Genomic DNA, 19,632 nt, shown 5'->3' on the forward strand with positions numbered 1-19,632 from the left:
ATTTATTTCTGTGGATAAAAATTGTAGAGGAATGTTTTTTACATGCATTAGGAATTTAATGAGATAGGAGCTAAAAAAAAATACCAGAGATATAAAATAAGATTCAGATAATACATACTGATGAGGGAAATTGTCAGGAATTATATCAAAGAGTACCATTAAATCACTTTTTATAGAAATGTATACTGTCATTTAAAGTGAAAGGAATTAATAAGATAGTAGTAATGAGGGTGAGAGTCAGTAAGAAAAGGACAATTCTAATTCATAGTTAGAACTCATCTATTTACCTTTGGGTTATTTCTATGTTAATTACATATTTTCTCTGTAGCTATTATCATCTTCCAAAATTTTAAAGGAATACAAGATATGTTACTAGTGATGACGGAAGTTTTTATTTAGCTATTAAAATAGTGTTGATGATACTTGATTTGTTAAACATCAGTAGGTCAGACAGATGAATATATGCACTCATCTTCTATAGGACTGTGTCATTTTTATTTATTGTATTAATTACCTATTAAAAATATTTTGCCCTCAAATTTCCAAATTCCCATTTCTCCCCCCCTACTCCTTCTCCTTCTTCATCATAGTTCCCCTTTTAGCACAGCTTGCATCATTAATGGCAGGGACAAATGTTATTTGTCACAAGCATTTCTGTTTTCCTTGCATCCAACTCAAGTTTCAGGCATCATTACCTCCTGGCATCCTCCTCTCTAATCACAGATTTGTCCAGTGTTCTTTGCATTCAGAAAGCTCTGCCCTATATTTAATTAATATCTTTAGTTACGTCTCACATATTCACAGATGTACATTCCCCTATAATTTAAGGAGCAAACAATAAAACACAGTAATTGGATTCATGTTTTCCCTTTCAATTATCTATCCTATTCTCCTCAGACTTTGAAAAAGCTGTCGAGAACTTTACTTCCATGTCCTGACCTTTCACTGTAAACTGTTCATATTTCAAACTGGCTTTCATGATCCTATCTATTCCAAAAGAGATGTCATCAAAAAACACCAGTGGCCTCAGAATTTGCATTCATTAGGTTTCAGTTCTCATTGGGAAGCATTTATTGAGTGCTTACTAAGTGAAAGATATCACGCAAAGCTATGTTTGGAAATAAAAGCATGAATATGAGAGAATACCTGCTCTCAAGTTGCTAACAATTTCTCCTGTTATTTGGCTGTTTCAGACACTTGATTCTTCCCAAAATGTTATTTTATTCTTGTAGGACAAGGGTCAGCAAACAATGGCCCCAGACCAAATTCAGCCCACTGCCTATTTTGATAAGTGGCCCAGGAACTAAATATATATATATATTTTTTTTAATTTTTAATGGCTGAAAAAAAAGAATACAATTTCATGACATATCAATATTATATGGGATACAAACTTACATAAACAAAGGTTTATTGCAACACAGTTATACCCATTCATTTAAATATTGTCTATGATTTCTTTCATTACTGGCAGACAAAACCATATGGACTACAAAGCCCAAGATATTTAATATTTAAACCTTTGTAGAATAAAAAGTTGCCCACCCCTGTTATCAGTTATACCCCTACCCCAGTTACCATTGTCATCCTATTGGTTAAAATTCTGTTGATAGTGGCTTATTTATCTTCTGTTCACTAATTGTGACTTCAGGAAAGCTAAACCTCAGACGTTGGCTTTCTGCTCTGGTTCCTTTACACTAAATTCTCCTGAGAGGTTATTCATTCCTAGTCCCTATTATTAACAGGGTCAGATGACACCCAGGCATTCCTTCTTTGGTTTCATTTTACAAAAGATGTTGAAAGGGTAATTTGAAATGGAGACATAACAGAGGGAAAAAATATACTATATTACAGAAAGTATTAAATATGATTTGAAATTACATAGAACATAAAACGAGATAGAATACAGGTACATAACACACGAGCACACATAGATATCTCAATGATAGGTTTGATAGATAAGAAATAGATACACAGATGATATAGATAGGTGGATGTTATCTATCCAGAGATAAATAATAAGATTGATTTATATTAGGGAAGTTTAAAAACTAAGCAGTACTATAAAATACAGAAGGACTATTTGGTAGTAAAATAATAAAATAATAAAATTGACAATCATAATCATTTGTAAACCTATATATAGAAAATAAGTATTGTTGATATGTAAAATATCTTCCCATTTTAGAAAAAACAAGATTAAAAATAGACTTAGTAAACTAAAGAATGCCAGGCCCAGGTACATGGGAACACAAGAACTGAAAGGCAAGCTAATTAAACATTAACAGGTTAAAGTTCTCTAAGAAATAAAGAAAAGTAAATATCTGATCTGCATAATTTGGAACACAAATGCATTCTATAATACACATAGCTGTAAATAAAAACAAACTGGCACTAGTATTCTAATAAAGATAAAAAGAAATATGTAAAATAAGATGACCTAGGATGTATGTGTCCAGTTTGGGCATTGAATTAGACAGCACTGTGGATTCACCCTTGGGTGATATCTAGACACTCCTAGATAGATACTGAACCACTGGAAATGTATATTGAGTCAAAGAAAGAGAAAGAGGGTTTGGTGTTTTGATAAACATGCAAATATAGGCATTTAAGTTTGAAAACTTGTAAACACATTATAGACCTGATTCTCGCACTGATATGGTCACTAGTTATCAAAAATTAATTGGTTTTAGTATTTCTGCATTGTCTACCTTTTCTGCTTAACAAGTTCCTAACACCTGCAGGGGAGTTGTTTCTCTAGACAGTAACTGAGAATTGACAGGAAAAGAGGACTTTTACAAAAAACTTTTAAAAGAAAAAAAAATGTTACTCAAAATGTATAGTTGCAATCTTCATTGTTCTCTAACAGGTGACCTGTTATCTAGAATGTTTTCGTCAAAATTTTATAAAAAACAGTGATTTTCTATAGCTACTGAAGAGCACATCGCATGATTTATTAAACAAATAATTTTCAATCTACACTTGGCAGCCAGAGTTTTAACATGTACATGGTTCATCCTTAACTACTGTGGGTCTTTCTGATTTTCTTCTTATCTGAACTTTTATAGCCTTTATATTTTATGTCACATAATTTGGCATTTAATCACATACTATCATTCTCAACTAAAATGGTAGCCTTTGCTATTCCTGTATTTCTACATTTTCCAAAAACAATGGTGAAAGCCAATATTTCCTCAGTTAAATGTATGGTTGTCATAGCAAAAAGAAAAAACAAAACAAACAAACAAAAAAGTGTCAAGAAGTGTATATTTCTCAATCCTGATGTTAAACACTATGTCATGTCATCCAGAATCATTGAGAAACTGAATTCTAGAGCAGCACAAATCAAAATGTGGTCTGTAGACACCTACCAGTTGCTACATCATTTATTATCATGCTGACAATAGTATGGAAATGGAATATAACCACTTAAAGTCTTGTATAGCAATTTGACATTGACATAATGTCCATGTGCACGATCAGTGGACCTATCTCCTTGCACAGGATTTAGACCAGTTTGAGTGTTGCCAAACTTGCCTGGAGAGTTTCATAGAGTGAAACTACCTATTGGTTTAAAAAAATAAAAAAAAGATTTAGCAAAACCCAAAGTGATTCTTTGCCACAGTTTTAACAAGCACTGATTTTAAGCATTCTATTTTTTTCTAGTGCTCTTTCCCTGTCTCTTTTAAATAGATTTTTTTTTAAAATCCCAAACTCACAATCCAAATCTATCGCAATAAATAGGAAATAATGGACCACTTGAAAAAATAGTGTTTACTTTATCAAATGCAATAGAAGGTAAATAATGTTCTCATTGAGGTTTTGTCCAGTTTATCAAGGCAAACAAAAACAAGGGTTTTTTGTATTTTATTGGAATGTTTAGGTTGGGAATCCCAGAATAATTTTTATAACTGTGTGGAAATATATACATGTATAATCAAGATTAAGCTAGTTGTGAATACACTAGATATAATATCCTGCTTTGCAATATTAAAAAAGTAGATCTTACAACAATATATTAAACAATTAAATATGCATGGCTATCTCTCATATTGGGCCACTTTTTTAATAAAAAAGAAACATGAGGTTAAACTACTTTTATCAAATTTTTATTGAGATCACTGCTTAAAATGCAAGCGATATAACTACTTTTTTCTGTAATTATATTCAATTTTTCTTATTGTTTTTGCCATTTAATGTATTAAAATGTCATAAACAGTATAGATCATATTATTCAAAGCATAAGGAGTTGAGGCAATTTAGGGGCTGATTTGCCTTAATCTGGCCTATTTTAGAAAATTTTCATAGCAGGATGTTGATTCTAGGATATCATGGTTCAAAGACCACATTACAGATATTTCCATATTTTGTTTTAACATAAGAATAATGTATTTATGTCTTTCAGTGTTACAATAAAAATGGAGCTGATAACATTACACTATCATAAACTGAGGACTGGTTTATCTTTAGAGACAGCGTATTACTGATGTTAATACGTTGCATACGGCGGGGTTTAAATCCCTCATGAAGATTCTCATGATCCGTACGCAACGTGTTAAGAAAACAGGCTTTGAGGTCAAACAGACCTAGATGTAATGTTCAGCTTCACACTCAGATTGCCTGTGTTTGTACTCCTTTTAAGCCTTGTTTACCTCACTGGTATGATATTACCTATCACATAGGATTATTAAGATGGTTAAATGCATCATGTCTAAAAAGATCAACTGATCAATAAATGTTACCTGTTATTTTCACATAGGAAATTCTCTATATGCTATAATTCATGAAACCTAAAATAGTTTACACATTTTCCATAGTTTTTTTTTCAATTTTTAAAAATTTGTTGGAGAGAAGTTCACTGTGTATATTTAAGAGTTTCATGGAATTACTGTTTAAGTATGGAATAACTGTTGCATATGTGGTCAAGATAACGTTTTTTTCCCCCTTATCATTTGGCAGTTCTGTGACATCGAGCAAGTTATGTGACCTTTCTCATTTCCCCATCTGGATAATGACAGGATTAAATTAGGATATTGTCAATTGGTTTCACAAATGAAAACAAACAAACAAAAAAACTAAAAATAAAGCCATTCAAAGCTACCTGAATTACTTCTACTCTGCTTAAACAGAAAATGTTTTACTGGTTTATAAAAATATTGCATTAGGTTAAAATAACTGATTTAAAAAAAATGTGTAGAGTTTTAAATGTCAAATTCCTATAGGATGTAAGAGAAGAAAATTCGAGACATTTTGTAAATCCAGGACTAGATGGTTTGTGTCTTGGTTGTTTTGCTTCTGGTAAATGAGCAGAAATCCTGGCTAGAGGTGGTCCAGGTGCCAGTGGGCATTGAGAATCCCAGGGGCAGGGACTTAAAGTCTGTTGGGAAAGGCATACATTTGAAAAATAGAGAGATCAAATTAATTATCAAGAGCAAAGATTTTAGGTCATGTTGAACAAACACTAAATAAAGTTTGGCAAAAATTTGTTTAAATTGAAAGCTAACATTAATCACTGAAGGAATTAGACAATTATGGTATGCAAGGTCTGACAATTAAGCTCGTAAACTCATTCTAGAAAAAGTGCTACATACCTCATTGCTGAATATCACTATGGTCACCTTTGAAGTACTCCCTTTGGGAAGCTATACACAGACGCCAGCTCCTAGTACATCCTTCAAAGCAATTTCTCAGGAATGTCCATCAGAGCTGTCGTTGTATTACCCTTGATGTCCTGAATGTGATAAAAAAGTCTTCCTTTCAATATCTCCTTTATCTTTGGGTAAAGAAACAAGTCATTGGGGGTCAGATCAGGTGAGTAGGGAGGGTGTTCCAATACAGTTATTTGTTTACTGGCTAAAAACTCCCTCACAGATAGTTCTGTGTGAGTTGGTGAATTGTCATGATGCAAGAGCCATGAATTGTTGGTGAAAAGTTCAAGTTGTTTTCATCTAACTTTTTCACGCAGCCTTTTCAGCACTTCCACATAGTAAACTTGCTTAACTGTTTGTCTAGTTGGTACGAATTTATAGTAAATAATCCCTCTAATGTTAAAAAAGGTTAGCGACATCCTTAAGACTCTTGATTTGAACTGATGGAATTTTTTGGTCATGGAGAGTTGGCTGACTTCCATTGTGCATTTTAATGCTTTGCTTCAGGGTCGAATTGGTACACCTATGTTTCATCACCAGTGATAAAACGGCCCAACACATTGTGTTGCCTCTCCAAAAGGTCTTGGCAAACTTCAACTCTCCTTTGCTTTTGTTCATCCGTGAGCTCCTTCGGGACCATTTTTGCACACACCTTTCTCATGCCAAGATTTTCAGTTAAGATTTTTCTAACTGTTTATCTATTGATGTTTACTCAGTCTGCTTCACTTCTCACAGTCAGCCGACAATTTTGATACACAATTTGATGGATTTTTGCAGTGTTTTCATCAGTTCTGCTTGTTACTGGCCGCCCTGACCTCTCTTCATCAGTGACATGTTCTCTCCCCACAGAAAAACATTTAATCCATTTGTACACTGCCTGTTCATGGCATAATCCACATAAAATTGGACTAACATGTCCTGGATTTCACTTCCACTCTTACCAAATTTAACAAGAAATTTAATGTTTGTTCGTTGCTCTAATTCAAGCTTAGACATTCTCCTGATGACACACAAAATCACGCAACAACAATAATGAATGCCACTCAGCAAGACACCGCCATGCATCAACATGAACACAGCTGTGAGACACTGATATCCCAAGGTTATGAAACCTTACCAAGCTGTTTGTACAGTGCTGCCAATGTAAGTGCACGGTGGCAAGTTTGCAAACTTAATTGTCAGACCTCGTATACGTGGGTTTGTTTCTGGGTTTTCAGTTGTATTTTATTGGTCTATGTGTCTGTGGGATTTTTTGTGTTTTTCATTTGTTTATTTTGCCAGTACCATACTGTTTTGATTATTGTCACTTTGTAGTACAAATTGAAGTAAGGGAGTGTGATACACCCAACTTTGTTCTTTTTTCTCAGGATTGCTTTGACTACTTGAGGTCTTTTGTGATCCCATACAAATCTGATAATTTTTTGTTCTATTTCTTGAGAAAAAGTGCCATTGTGATTTTGATGGGGGTTATATTTTTTATGAATTGAATTTTTTCTGCTGTACGTAATTTCGCAATGCAGATGGTGACATGTCATCTTGATCAAGTCCTTCCATCTTCCCACATTGTCCACAGCAGAAGCAAGCACCTTATTTGGAATATAGGCGTAGTAGTTTTTGCAACACTACCAATGACTGGGAAAGAAAATTACTCTAAAGTGTGATAGACTTATCTTCAAAATTATAAGGCTGTTTATAGGATAATTATTTGCATTTTTACATCTAAACTTTATTATAATTCGCATGTAAATTTGCTCCACATTGGAATGCCTACACTGAGGAACATTACACTTTACTTGTTAGGTCAACTTTTTAAAAAAATTAGCATTGGATATATTATTTATTGGTTAATTATTATTGTAAATGACCTTACATTCTACTTCTTATAGGTATGACTGAATAGATATTAGCCACATAATTTGTACACATATGTATTTTGCTATGTTTATGTTAATTAAATATAAACCATAAAAATAGATCCATTTTTAAATCATATTTTGTAAACCTTTACAAAGAAATGTTACTAAAAGAATAATTTAGCTCTGCATTCTCCTTATTTATAGGTAGAAAGATAAAGACCAAAGCTACATTTTCCTTGGCCTTTCTCTTTAAAAATATATCTTTACTTATTATATTGCCAACAGAATTACATTTTTCTAGTCTTTTATTTATTTATTTTTTTATTTTTTTACTGATATATAAAACAGGGGTTCCTCCACACTATACAGTTCATAAAGTTTCTGGAGTAACAACATGAAAACAACATTGAATAAGAATTCACCAAAACTACCTGTATGATTTAGTTCAATGCTAATCTTTTAAAATACACATAAATTATATAATTTAATGTGCTATTATTTTATTCCAACTTCAAGTTTCCAAATAATTTCAAAAATGAGCTCTCAGATACATTTTTGTGAAACCACAAAAGTAAATAACTGTATGTTGAAAGTTACACATTAGAGAGTTATTGTACTTTGATAAAAATTATATTAGTAAATAGATTTTTAAATATGCTAAACTCATTTTCTTCTGCTCTTATCATAGGGGATACATTTTTCTTCCTAGAAGTGAAATAGGATTGTTTGTTGCTCTCTTTTGTTTTCAGGATGGAAAAAAGAACACTTAAGAGAGAGTCAGTAAATGGATCCAGTTCCTAAAACAGGAAACACCTCAGTGGTGATTTCAGGCAATCTAGGTATACTGCCATAGTGGTATCATTCCATAGAGTTTCATGTTACATTCTCTTTAAAGCTGGACAGATGAGATTTAAAATGGGGTGGAATAATTGCCTTGTTGTTTGGCAAGAACTAAATGAATGTCAGGTTTTGCCATTAATTTGCTAAATAATCCACAATATGTCCCCTAAAAATGCTTTAATAAAATTTTGAATATAAATTACTAAAATAGAAAAGAAAAGGAGATTTAATGGACAATAAATTAGCAGCTTAAGAGGTTAAAAGATGAATGGCAGTTTTCAGGTTTAGTTTTGTTTTTCTTATAATTCTTATTGTATAGTCATTCATATCTTAAATTTCAACATACAGAACATGAAATCATTGCACAGCAAAGGATATGGAAAACTACAAACATCAGTTTAAATATTCAGCAATAAATTTAAAAAAATTGCAATTCAAATTTTAATAAAATAAAATAAAGTGAAAGATATTAATTTAGTGCATTTTTTTCTTCCTGCACCTCATCTCAAACTGTACAAACTGAGATTTATGACCTATCTAAAATGATATGAAAGAAATGACAAACCTTCAGTCTTAAATTGCAGTTTTTACAACTGTTGTTGAAATACAAAATGTAAACAATGAGAAATCAATCAAGAGCTCAGAAAATTAAAGTTAAATAGAAACTTTAAGAAATTTCAAGAAAAAGTACTATGAATTAAATAAATAATTAAAATTATAAATCAAATCCATAAAAACATTTGAAAATTATGTAACTTTCATATTTAGAAAGAAGAAAAGTTAACAGTCATATAAGCAAAACTGTCATCTTTCATAGAGGAACCCCAATAGAAAATATCTGATATTGATCATTCAAGAAATACCACTTCTGAGCACATTGTTTAAAGTGATTAAATGTAATTGACTGCATGCAGTGGGACTGGGAATAGGGTGGCATCAATTAAGAAACTACTACTTTTGATCTAAACTTTTTGTATTATTTTTACCATACAAATCTGTTACTTTGAACAAAGAAATAGGTAATTTTTTTGTGACTAAAACTAAATTTTAGTACAGAAAATGCAGTTTAATATCCATATAAAATATGTTTATATGATTCTGTAAATCTCAAGTAAAAAAGTTGCATGTTTAAAGACATTTATTTGTAGGAATAATTTTTTAATAAGTTAAACTCTTCCATTTTACTTTAAGAAGTTTCTGTTGAAGAATTCAAATTACATTAAATTAATGTAAACACACTCTACCTAAAGTGCATAGAATGTACTCTTATTACTCATATAAAAATGTTTTAAAATTATAGCAATAGATCGTCTGACAAATATAACAGTGTGGTAGTATTTATTCAAATAACTTGGCTGGCTCCTATTAATAATCTCTTAAAGACTTAATATGCTATCTTAGAAAAAATATTTAACCCAATTAATATGCAATAAAACTCCATTAAAAAGCTGATGCACAATTTACATGTTCTCACCACTGCCCCTCCCAATGTTAGGTTTACATACATAAAGTCTAATAGAAGCACAATTTAAGAATTTTAAAACACTGTGATTTTTAATAAAATATTAGAAGCTCTCTTTAAGTCTAGGCTTCAAAGACCAATTTCATAAATATGTCTCTTTCAAAATCTACAGAGTAATATTCCAAAGAATAGTTAGAGGTAGTTTACATTACTCTGTTTAGGAAGCTCTTTGCAGGATATCTTTGTAACCACAAAGGGACTAGAGCTTACATTTTTATCATTCTAGAACTCTTTGTAAGTTAATCCATGTTTGAATAGAGAACCACTGAGAAAAGAATAAGTGGGGAAACACTTCGATTACCTTTCTGAAATATACAGTGGTACTGAATTCAAAAGCTTGCTCAATGGCTTCATGGGGAAATGAATTGTCTGCATCATGCAAAGGGGCTGGTGTTTTAACAAGTATTTTTGTAGTTTGGAGAAGTGATAGAATAGAAACAGAATGAAGTCCCAAAAAGGGACATTTGCAAGTATTACTAAAGGGATTGATGAATACCCTGAAGGCTGTCAGAGGTGAGAGAAATGTGGACTGCTGTATTTCCCATTTCTAATCTCTTTTAATTTTGTGATATCTAAGTATTATGGAAACTATGGACAACCTGTTGTTACGTACAATTTTCATTCTAATAGAGTACTCATAGCATTTATTTATAAAGGTAAAGTAACTTTCATATGTGAACATTCCAAACCTAGAAAACAAACATTTTAGAAGTGATTGAGATGAACTTCCTATAGAAAGTATGTTTCTCTGCAGTTCAGTGTTATTTAGCATTAATACCAGGGATAGAGCCTCTATGTCCCAAAACGTAAGGCCTATGCATGAAAAGACGTATGTGATTTTCTTTAAGTTCTCCTCTGTAGTACCGTGAGAAAATATTTAACACCGTGGCATGTGTGAAGAACAACAGCTAGATCCATAATAAGCAAACATAAAAGTAATTGAGCTAGAAAAAGTATTAAAGATTAAAAGAGTCATTGGTAAGTACGAGACAATAGTTGAAAACTAGAAGGGTGAAAAAGTCGGTAATTTTGGAAAAGTCTGTCATACCTGAGCCTGTAATTTAAATGTTTTCCCAAACTTATTTCAGTTTTAGTTCTGAATTTATAAGACTGGAATTTGAATATAAGAATTCGATTTGCTTTAAGATAATACTATAGGTGACAAGAGGAAATCGTGTGTACAACTAGGATAAATATAGCAAGAATCCTATCTAGTAAGGCAACATAACAACAACAACAACAAAACTAGAGATAAAAGTATAACTGAAACCATGTTATATGAATTCTTACTAACTCAGTATCAGAAGTTGAACCCTGATGTAATCTGACATTGCACCAAAATTGAATTTTTATTTAGAGCAAGCAAACAGCATCTTCTGAGAGGTTTGATGGAAGGTTCTATATTTTAAATATTTCAGTTTTTCTCTAAACTTTACTGGCCGATGAGTTATACTGGGAATTGCACTGCTACTCTCTTAATATCAGCAGTGACTTTCAAAGATACTATATTCATGCTGAATCCTTTTTTGTGTGTGTGTGGGGAAAAAAAAAGATTGATAAAGACTCATTTCCACTACTCATGCTCATGACATTTATCTTCTGAAATCTAGATGAACTAGACACTTTTTCTATAATGGAACTCCAAACTATCTTATACAGAGCTTTACACAGTACATTTTGACTATGTGATACTGAATTAATAGATCCATGGTTATATTTACCCTGAAACAATTCAATGATAAATTATTCTATGAAACATTTCTTTTTACAAACACAGTAAACGTACACTAAATGTGGAAATTGTAAAATAAGGAGACATATTACAGTGAGGAGGAAATTAGAGGTGTACATATTTAAACTTAGAGAATGCATAAAAGAATGAAGAGCCCCAGGCCCTAAGCAATGGAATTTTCACTAAATTCATTTAACGAATGTTAGTTGACTCCCTGTCATGTATAAGGAATTGTACTAAACATGGTGAGAATATAAACACTAATTAAATAAGGTCCCTGACTAAAAGAGATAGTAAGATATGATGGTTAATTTAATATGTCAACTATGTTACGATACCCAGTTATTTGGTCAAACGCTAGTCTAGATATTATGAAGGTGTTTGTGGAGGTGATTGACATTTACAATTAGTTGGCTTTACTTTTTAAAATTATTGTTAAATTTATTGGGGTGACATTGGTTAGTAAATTATATAGGTTTCAAGTGTAAAATTCTATAATCCATAACCTATATATTGCACTGGGTGTTCAATACCCAGAGTCAGTTCTCCTTCTATCACCATATATTTGATTCCCTTTACTCTCTTCTACCACCAACCTCTCTCATTACCCTTTGGTAATCACTAAACTGTTGATTGTGTTTATGAGGTTTTGTTTGTCGCTTTTTTGTTGCTTTCAGTTTTATATCCCACGTGTTACTAAAATCATATGGGTCTCGACTTTTTCTGTCTGATTTATTTCGCTTAGCATGATAATCTCAAGATCCATCCATGGTGTTGCAAATGGCAGTATTTCATCTTTTCTGATGGCCGAGTAATATTTCACTGTATATATGTACCACAACTTCTTTATCCAATCATCTATCTAAGGACACTTTGGCTGTTTCCATGACTTGAATGATGCTGCAATGAACATAGGGCTGCATATATCTTTAAGGATAAATGTTTTCAGGTTTTTTGAATAGCTACCCAGGAGAGGAATTGCTGGGTCAGATGGTAATTCTATTCCTAACTTTTTGAGAAATCTCCATAGGGTTTTCCATACAGGCTCTACCAATTTACATTACTACCAGGAGTGTACTAGTATGAGGGTTCCTTTTTCTCCACAGCCTCTCCAACACTTGTTATTACTTGTATTGTTAATGATAGTCACGCTAGCAGTTGTAAGATGGTATCTCATTGTGGGTTTGATTTGCATTTCCCTAATAGCCAGTGAAGTTGACAATTTTTCATATATCTGTTGGCTCTTTGCATGTCTTCTTGGGAGAAGTGTCTGTTCAGATCTTCTGCCCATTTTTTAATTGGATTGTTTGTATTTTTGGTCTTGAGTTGCATGGATTCTTTATATATTTTGAATATTGGCTTCTTATTGGAGGTGTTATTTTAAAATATCTTCTTCCATTCAGTTGGTTGCCTCTTTGCTTTGTTGACGGTTTCTTTAGCTGTGTGAAAGACTTTTTAGGTTGATATAGTGCCATTCGTTTATTTTTACTTTTACTTCCCTTGCCATTAAGGTCAAATTCATAAAATCCTCTCTGAATCCAAGGTCCATAAGTTTAGTACCTATGCTTTTGTCTATGCATTTTATTGTTTCAGGTCTTATGTTTAGGTCTTTGATATATTTTTAGTTAATTTTGGTATATGTTGACAGCAGTCTGGTTTCATTTTTTGCATGTGGCTTTTCCATTTTCCCAGCACCATTAATTGACGAGGCTTTCTTTTCTCTATTGTATGTTTTTGGCTCCTTTGTTGAAAATGGTCTGCCTATATATATGTGGGTACATTTCTAGGTTCTCATTTCTATTCCATTGGTCTGTGTGTCTGTTTCCTGTCAATACCATGCTGTTTTGACTATTGTTGTTTTGAAGTATAAATTGAAGTCAGGGAGTATGATGCCTCTCGCCTTGTTCTTTTTCTTGGGATTGCTTTGGCTATTTGGGGTCTTTTGTGATTCCATACAAATTTGATGATTTTTGTTGTTGTATTTCTTTAAAACCATGACATTTGGATTTTTATGGGGATTGCACTAAATCTGTATATTGCTTTGGGTAATATGGCAATTTTTGTCGATATTGATTGTTCCTATCCATTAACATGGAATGTCTTTCCATTTCTTTGTGCCTTCTTCAATTTCTTTGAAAAAAATGTCTTACAGTTTTCAGTGTATCGGTCCTTCTCATCCTTTTGTTAACTTTATTACTAAGTATTTTAATATTTTTGTTGTAATTGCAAAAGGATTTTTTTTTCATTCTTTTTCTGAAATTTCATTGTTAGTATATAGGAACACAATGGATTTTTGTAAATTGATTTGATAGCCAGATACTTTACTGTATTCATTTATTGTTTCTAATAGTTTTTTGGTGGAGTCTTTAAGGGTTTTGCAGAATCATGTCATCTGCAAAAAGTGACAATTTGACTTCTTCATTCCCAGTTGGATGCCTTTTATTTCTTTATCTTGCCTGATCGCTCTGGCAAGGACTTCCAATGCTATGTTGCATAACAGTGGGGAAAGGAGCCATCTCGTCTTCTTCTTGATCATAGAGGGAAAGCTTTCAGTTTTTCACCATTGAGTATATTAGCTGAGGGTTTGTCATATATGGCCTTAATTATGTTGAGGTACTTTCCTCCTATACCCATTTTATTAAATGTTTTAGTCATAAATGAAGGTTGTATTCTTGTCCCTTCAATAGAACAGATCGCCCTCCATAATGTGAGTATGCCTGATTCAATCAGTTGAAGGCCTTAATATTTAAGAATGAGGTTTCCCAAAGGAAAAGGAAGTCTGCCTCTAACTTCAACATAAAAATTCTGCTTGCATTTCCAGTCTGCCTACAGATTTCAGACTCAAGACTATAATAGCAATCTGTTTCTGAGTTTCCAGTCGGCTGATCTAAACTGTGGATTCCGGACCAAGACTACAATTTGAACTTTTATCTGAGTAGCTGGCCTGTCCAACAGAGTTCAGACTTGCCACCACACCCACCATCACTTAAGCTAAGAACTTAAAATAAAGACATAGAGATAGAGAGACAGAGATACAGATACACAATAGATATAGATAATCCTATCAGTTATATTTCTCTGGAGAAAAATTTTCTCCTCATATAGTACTCCATAATTTTCTTGTGAAATTATTATATAATTAGATACTTAAATCTTGTGGAATGTAGCACCAAATAGTTTACATACTCTGAAACAGACATCTCTCTTGTTTAAAAATAGAAAACAAAATAATTTCATATAAGAAATAAGTATTTTGTTCTACACTTATTTTCAAAGCATAACATGATCAATTTCTCCTTATTTCTACTCCCGTATATTTGTGTATCATGAAAATGGCTGTTTATAAATATTCTAATTATTTAAGCTTAGCTCACATTAAGGAGTAAAATATAGAGCAATATTAAATAAATATCCATTTGCCCTAGCCTATATATCATATATATGGACTATAATATTTACACAATAAAGATGTCTTTTTTTTTGTATAAATGAATGCCTATAGTTTCTACATTTAGCAATTATAATTGCAACATACTTTAAGGCAATTTATCATCCTCTATATTATTCTTAGGGCTTTAAGAAATATATTGGTCAGATGAAATATCTTTGTATATTAATTTCAACATCCAAAGCAGTAGAAATGTCATACATTCACACACACACACACACACACACACACAATTTAATAGTTGCTCTTTTCTTAAAAATACAAATCTGATATTTATCACTCTTTTATTAACTCTTCCATAAGAATGTAGTAATGTTTGAAATATAGGAATTCTTTCTATCCTTAAATTTCTTTTCACTTCTCAAGATGCACTTCTTCATAACGTCATAGTTTTAAACAATCTATGAGTTAAATTCTTCCCTTTGTTTGAAAGAAAAGGTCATTAGATTACTTTATCATACAGAACATCTGAAGGAAAGCTGAACTTCTTGTCTCATGCTCACAGTTATTTTCCTTTGCCCGTTCTGGGGCATGACTTCAAGGTATACGTTGTTGTCTATATGAGTGTATCAGTATAGGACAGCAACACTGGCTACTAGCAAACTGGAAATAAGAGTTGAACATAAAAGATCTAAACTATGGCATTAATGTCTATTTTACTCATATCTCATGGCCATGCTAACTTTAAAAATGAGTATCTAAAGAGGGTTACACGATGAAGTCTGCCAATAACTTACCTTATTTCGGATGTTTGGTGTATGTATGAACTTGTGGGGAAGCACATAAGTAGCATATAACTTTAGTATTGCATATTTTTGGTTTACATGTAAATACATGGAGATATATATATATATATATATATATATATATATATATATATATATATATGATGCCAAAAGATGTATACACATTTTAAGAAAGGAAAACTGTATTAATATTGTAATACTCAATATATACCAATAACAAAAAATGAATACAAGTCATGTTTGACTTCTTCAACTACAAGAGGTTCTCAAAGTGGTTACCATCAGCATCCAGACACTTCTGATCATGGCAAACTACTGCTTGAGCAATGTTGACCAAAGTGTCCACTTGTATACACTTTTGTGGCACCCTGGTAGATATCTGTGGCAGTATAAAACATATTTTCTTATCATCATGCAAAAAATATTTCTAATATGTATAATCAATACCCATTTTGTCAGACATTCTTTTATTTTCTGAATGCTGTACCCAAAGTTTATAGAAAAAGAAATCTTTCTGAGAAAGGTAAGGTACACGTAAATAAATAAAGGAATTTATATTTTCCCATGTCAATCTAAATTGTTCATTCCCTGACACCTCATTGAAAATGAAATGAAGAGTAAATGGGAACCAGCAGTTATAAAGCACTGAATGTACCCCAATTTCCCCTCAGATTAGTTACACGGTATTTTCTTTCATTTTGTTAAAGTAAATATTGCGTACTAAAAATGGGAAATATTCTAAATTAAAGAGCAGGTAGAATTGTGTTCATTTTTGGTATTTCACTTCTATTACCTTTATTTTAATTGCAAACCAGTATTTAGGAATGCACAATATATTATGTACCAACTTTAAATATAAAACCTGCATAGAGTAACAGCCAATATTATAGTTTTAAAATTTTCTTTCCAAAAGTCTTCTACTTTTTTTTTTCATTTTATTTCCAATATGTAATTGTACTTAACACAATTGCTGCATAAAAATGCAAAGGAATAATTAAAATACTTGCCTGAAATCCAAGGAGCTTTTCACTAGGTTTGATGTGCCTCTGAAATTCACATTCTATGGGTTGTATCACTTTGATTCCATCTTCATAAAAAACATAGAACATGTTTCCAATTCCCAGACCTTAGAAATAAAAAGACATTTAAAAGTTCAAAATAAAATTATGAGAAAACTTGAAGACCAAAATTCAGTGCCTCTCACATTAATGACAGGATATCAATTTGTGAAGTCATGTAATGTTAATAAAGCTAACCACATGTGGCTTTTACTGTATGCCCAGGCAACTTTGTGACATTATGCAGACTTTGTACTTTATTCTTCCATATCTAAATTTCTTTAATATAATTTAATATAACATTAATTATATAATTTAATGAATGTTTCATAACTTTTGGAATAATTACAAATGGAAATTATGAACTCTTTGATGCACAAATTATGTGTGATGCCTTCTCCACTTAAATTAGGTGTTAAGAATAAAAGTACTTTTTGAAGAACCATGTTTATTCTAGTATTTCTATTAGAGTTTCCTGGAGAAAATGAAATGTCATTCTTCGTAGGAATTAACTTATATGAAGACTTTTAGAAATAAAAAGACCAAGTTCCTCAGATTTTGGAGAAAGTGTATTTCCATGAACTAATTTTTATAAATATAACCCCACAGAGAGGTCTTCTATATCATTATTTTACAGCGGCAGTATTTTGGGTTTATTTCTATACTTTAAAACTTGAATTAATTTAAGGTTTCAGAAAAAGCTCAGTGTAGTAACTTAAACCATACTTTAAACATTTTTTCACACTAGAGATAAGTGTGGGGCATCTCAGAAATCGGTATCACTTTAGAAATCCATACCTAAAGGGTTCAGAATGCTCCAAATGAGATACCTGGAATGCAGGTGGGGTTAACTGAGGCCTGCACCTGGGGAGCCTCTGCATATTCTTGCACACCTGTTCTGTCTCCTCTGCTTGCCTTGTTCCAACATGCCCAGAATTGACAGTATACATATACGTGTACATATGTATATATATATACATGCATATGTAGTAGGCCTTCCTTTTCTGAGTCTCACCTGAGTAGCTACCTTGCCCAGTTGTATTGGTTTGCATAATCATCTTTATCCAGTCTAATTATACCTTATATGATTTAGTGATAGCACATGTTCTTTAAAAGATAAGCAATGATATTGAAATCTTGAAGTTTGGAAAGCCAAACCATTGCTGCTAAAAATGCTGCAACATTGTATTCTGCAATTAGGAATCTGAATGTTTAAATCTGACACTACTCTATGTCCAGACTGTTTGCAAAGTTTCTTGAAAAATGTTCTGTCCCTACAGTACTTTTTTGTTACTTTACCATACCCTGTACACAGGCCAGTCAGTGGGATCACACTGCATTATTGCACTGATGAAATTCCTGAGCTATATTTTCTTCTAAAACCCACTTAATCCATCCAAATCACTCTTTCAAGTCTGAGAGACTATTTTCTTGCTTTTTAAAACTATGAATCACACATCAGCATTTTTAGAAAGCATAAACTATTTTCCAGGATACAAGTTATTGAAGAAATACAGATATCATGATGCAAAGTTTAGTTTGTTTTTGCATTTTATTGTTTTCAGTGGGAAAATAACACCTATGGGTTTATAAAATAGTAATGCCAACAAAATACCACACATAAATATATTACTTAAAATAATAATTATAAAGTGACCAACTATGCATCAATCACTCTGTTATGAAATAAAGCTTTGCCTATATCTTCGAAGTCATCTATGAGTTCCTCCCTCCCCACCCACAAGAGTTATATTTTGCCACTTATTATTTTTGCTAGACATATTTTGTTCATCACAAGTTATATTTAGTTTTCAGCAGAAGAAATTATGATGTTAATATATGATGTAAATGTGTTTCATTTTAAATTTGTTGCTATAATATTGTACCTATATACATTTATTATAAATATACCGAGCACAGAACAATATAAATTATGTGATGATGAGAGATGTCGGTAATTAAAGATGGAGATTTTCATTGGGAGGATTTATTAGCTTTATTTGTACAGAAACAATAACATATTTTATATATTTGCTATAAGTATTAAGTTTCTATGGCCTAGCATGTTTTGTTATGTTTTTCTTTTTGAATGTGGGAATGCAACAAAGAGAGATCAACTCCATTCTCTGGATTCAGACAGCTCTGAGACAAACCATGATTACAGAACTTACTGATGCACCAGGGTAAAATTATTCAGTCTGTGTCATAATTTCCCCATCTCAAATTCAGAGACAATAATTATGTTTATATTGCACAGCTATTGTAAGAATGGAGTGAGATGGAAAAATAAAACATTTAGCACAGTGACTGACACATAGCAAAATTTCAAGAAACAATAACTGTTACTATTTTTATAACTGACATTATCTCTTCTTTGAAACATTAGTTGGAACAAAAAACAGTTGGTGAAAGGTATATAATCAGAATTTTATTACTGTCCTGTTTTCCTCAAGTCTATACTGTGAGAAATATTGCTAAATTTCAGTTTTCTGTGACATCAAATTCTATGACTCGTTGAGCCTAAGAGATCAATTTGATTTTCTAATAGAGCAGTTCTCAAAGTTGATCCTTTCACAGATCTGCAAAGTCAAAGCTATTTCATAATAATACTAACATGTTATTTGTGTTTCTTTGCTCTCAGACACACAGATGAGATTCTCACAAAAGTACAGTGCAATTTTCGACAAGACAGCTACATGACATACAATGTCATGAGTGATGTCACAACAACTCAGTGCAGAAGCAGATATAGGAATCCAGCATTTTCTATTCAGTCAGACAT

At 32.0% G+C, this 19,632-nt stretch overlaps 1 protein-coding gene across 5 annotated transcripts in view; it reads right to left on the reverse strand.

Moving 5' to 3' along the window:
- Positions 1 to 19,632, reverse strand: part of FSTL5 (follistatin like 5) — a 639,519-nt gene that overhangs the window by 77,838 nt on the left and 542,049 nt on the right. For all 5 annotated transcript variants that reach the window (XM_074337776.2, XM_074337777.2, XM_074337780.2 and 2 more), the window contains one exon: positions 16,800 to 16,918. In XM_074337776.2, the coding sequence (XP_074193877.2) occupies positions 16,800 to 16,918 (119 nt within the window). The remainder of the gene's footprint in view (positions 1 to 16,799; positions 16,919 to 19,632) is intronic.

Source organism: Rhinolophus sinicus, chromosome 15 (genome assembly GCF_057876585.1).
Source record: "Rhinolophus sinicus isolate RSI-liver-muscle chromosome 15, RSI-T2T, whole genome shotgun sequence".
Classification (NCBI taxonomy): domain Eukaryota; kingdom Metazoa; phylum Chordata; class Mammalia; order Chiroptera; family Rhinolophidae; genus Rhinolophus; species Rhinolophus sinicus.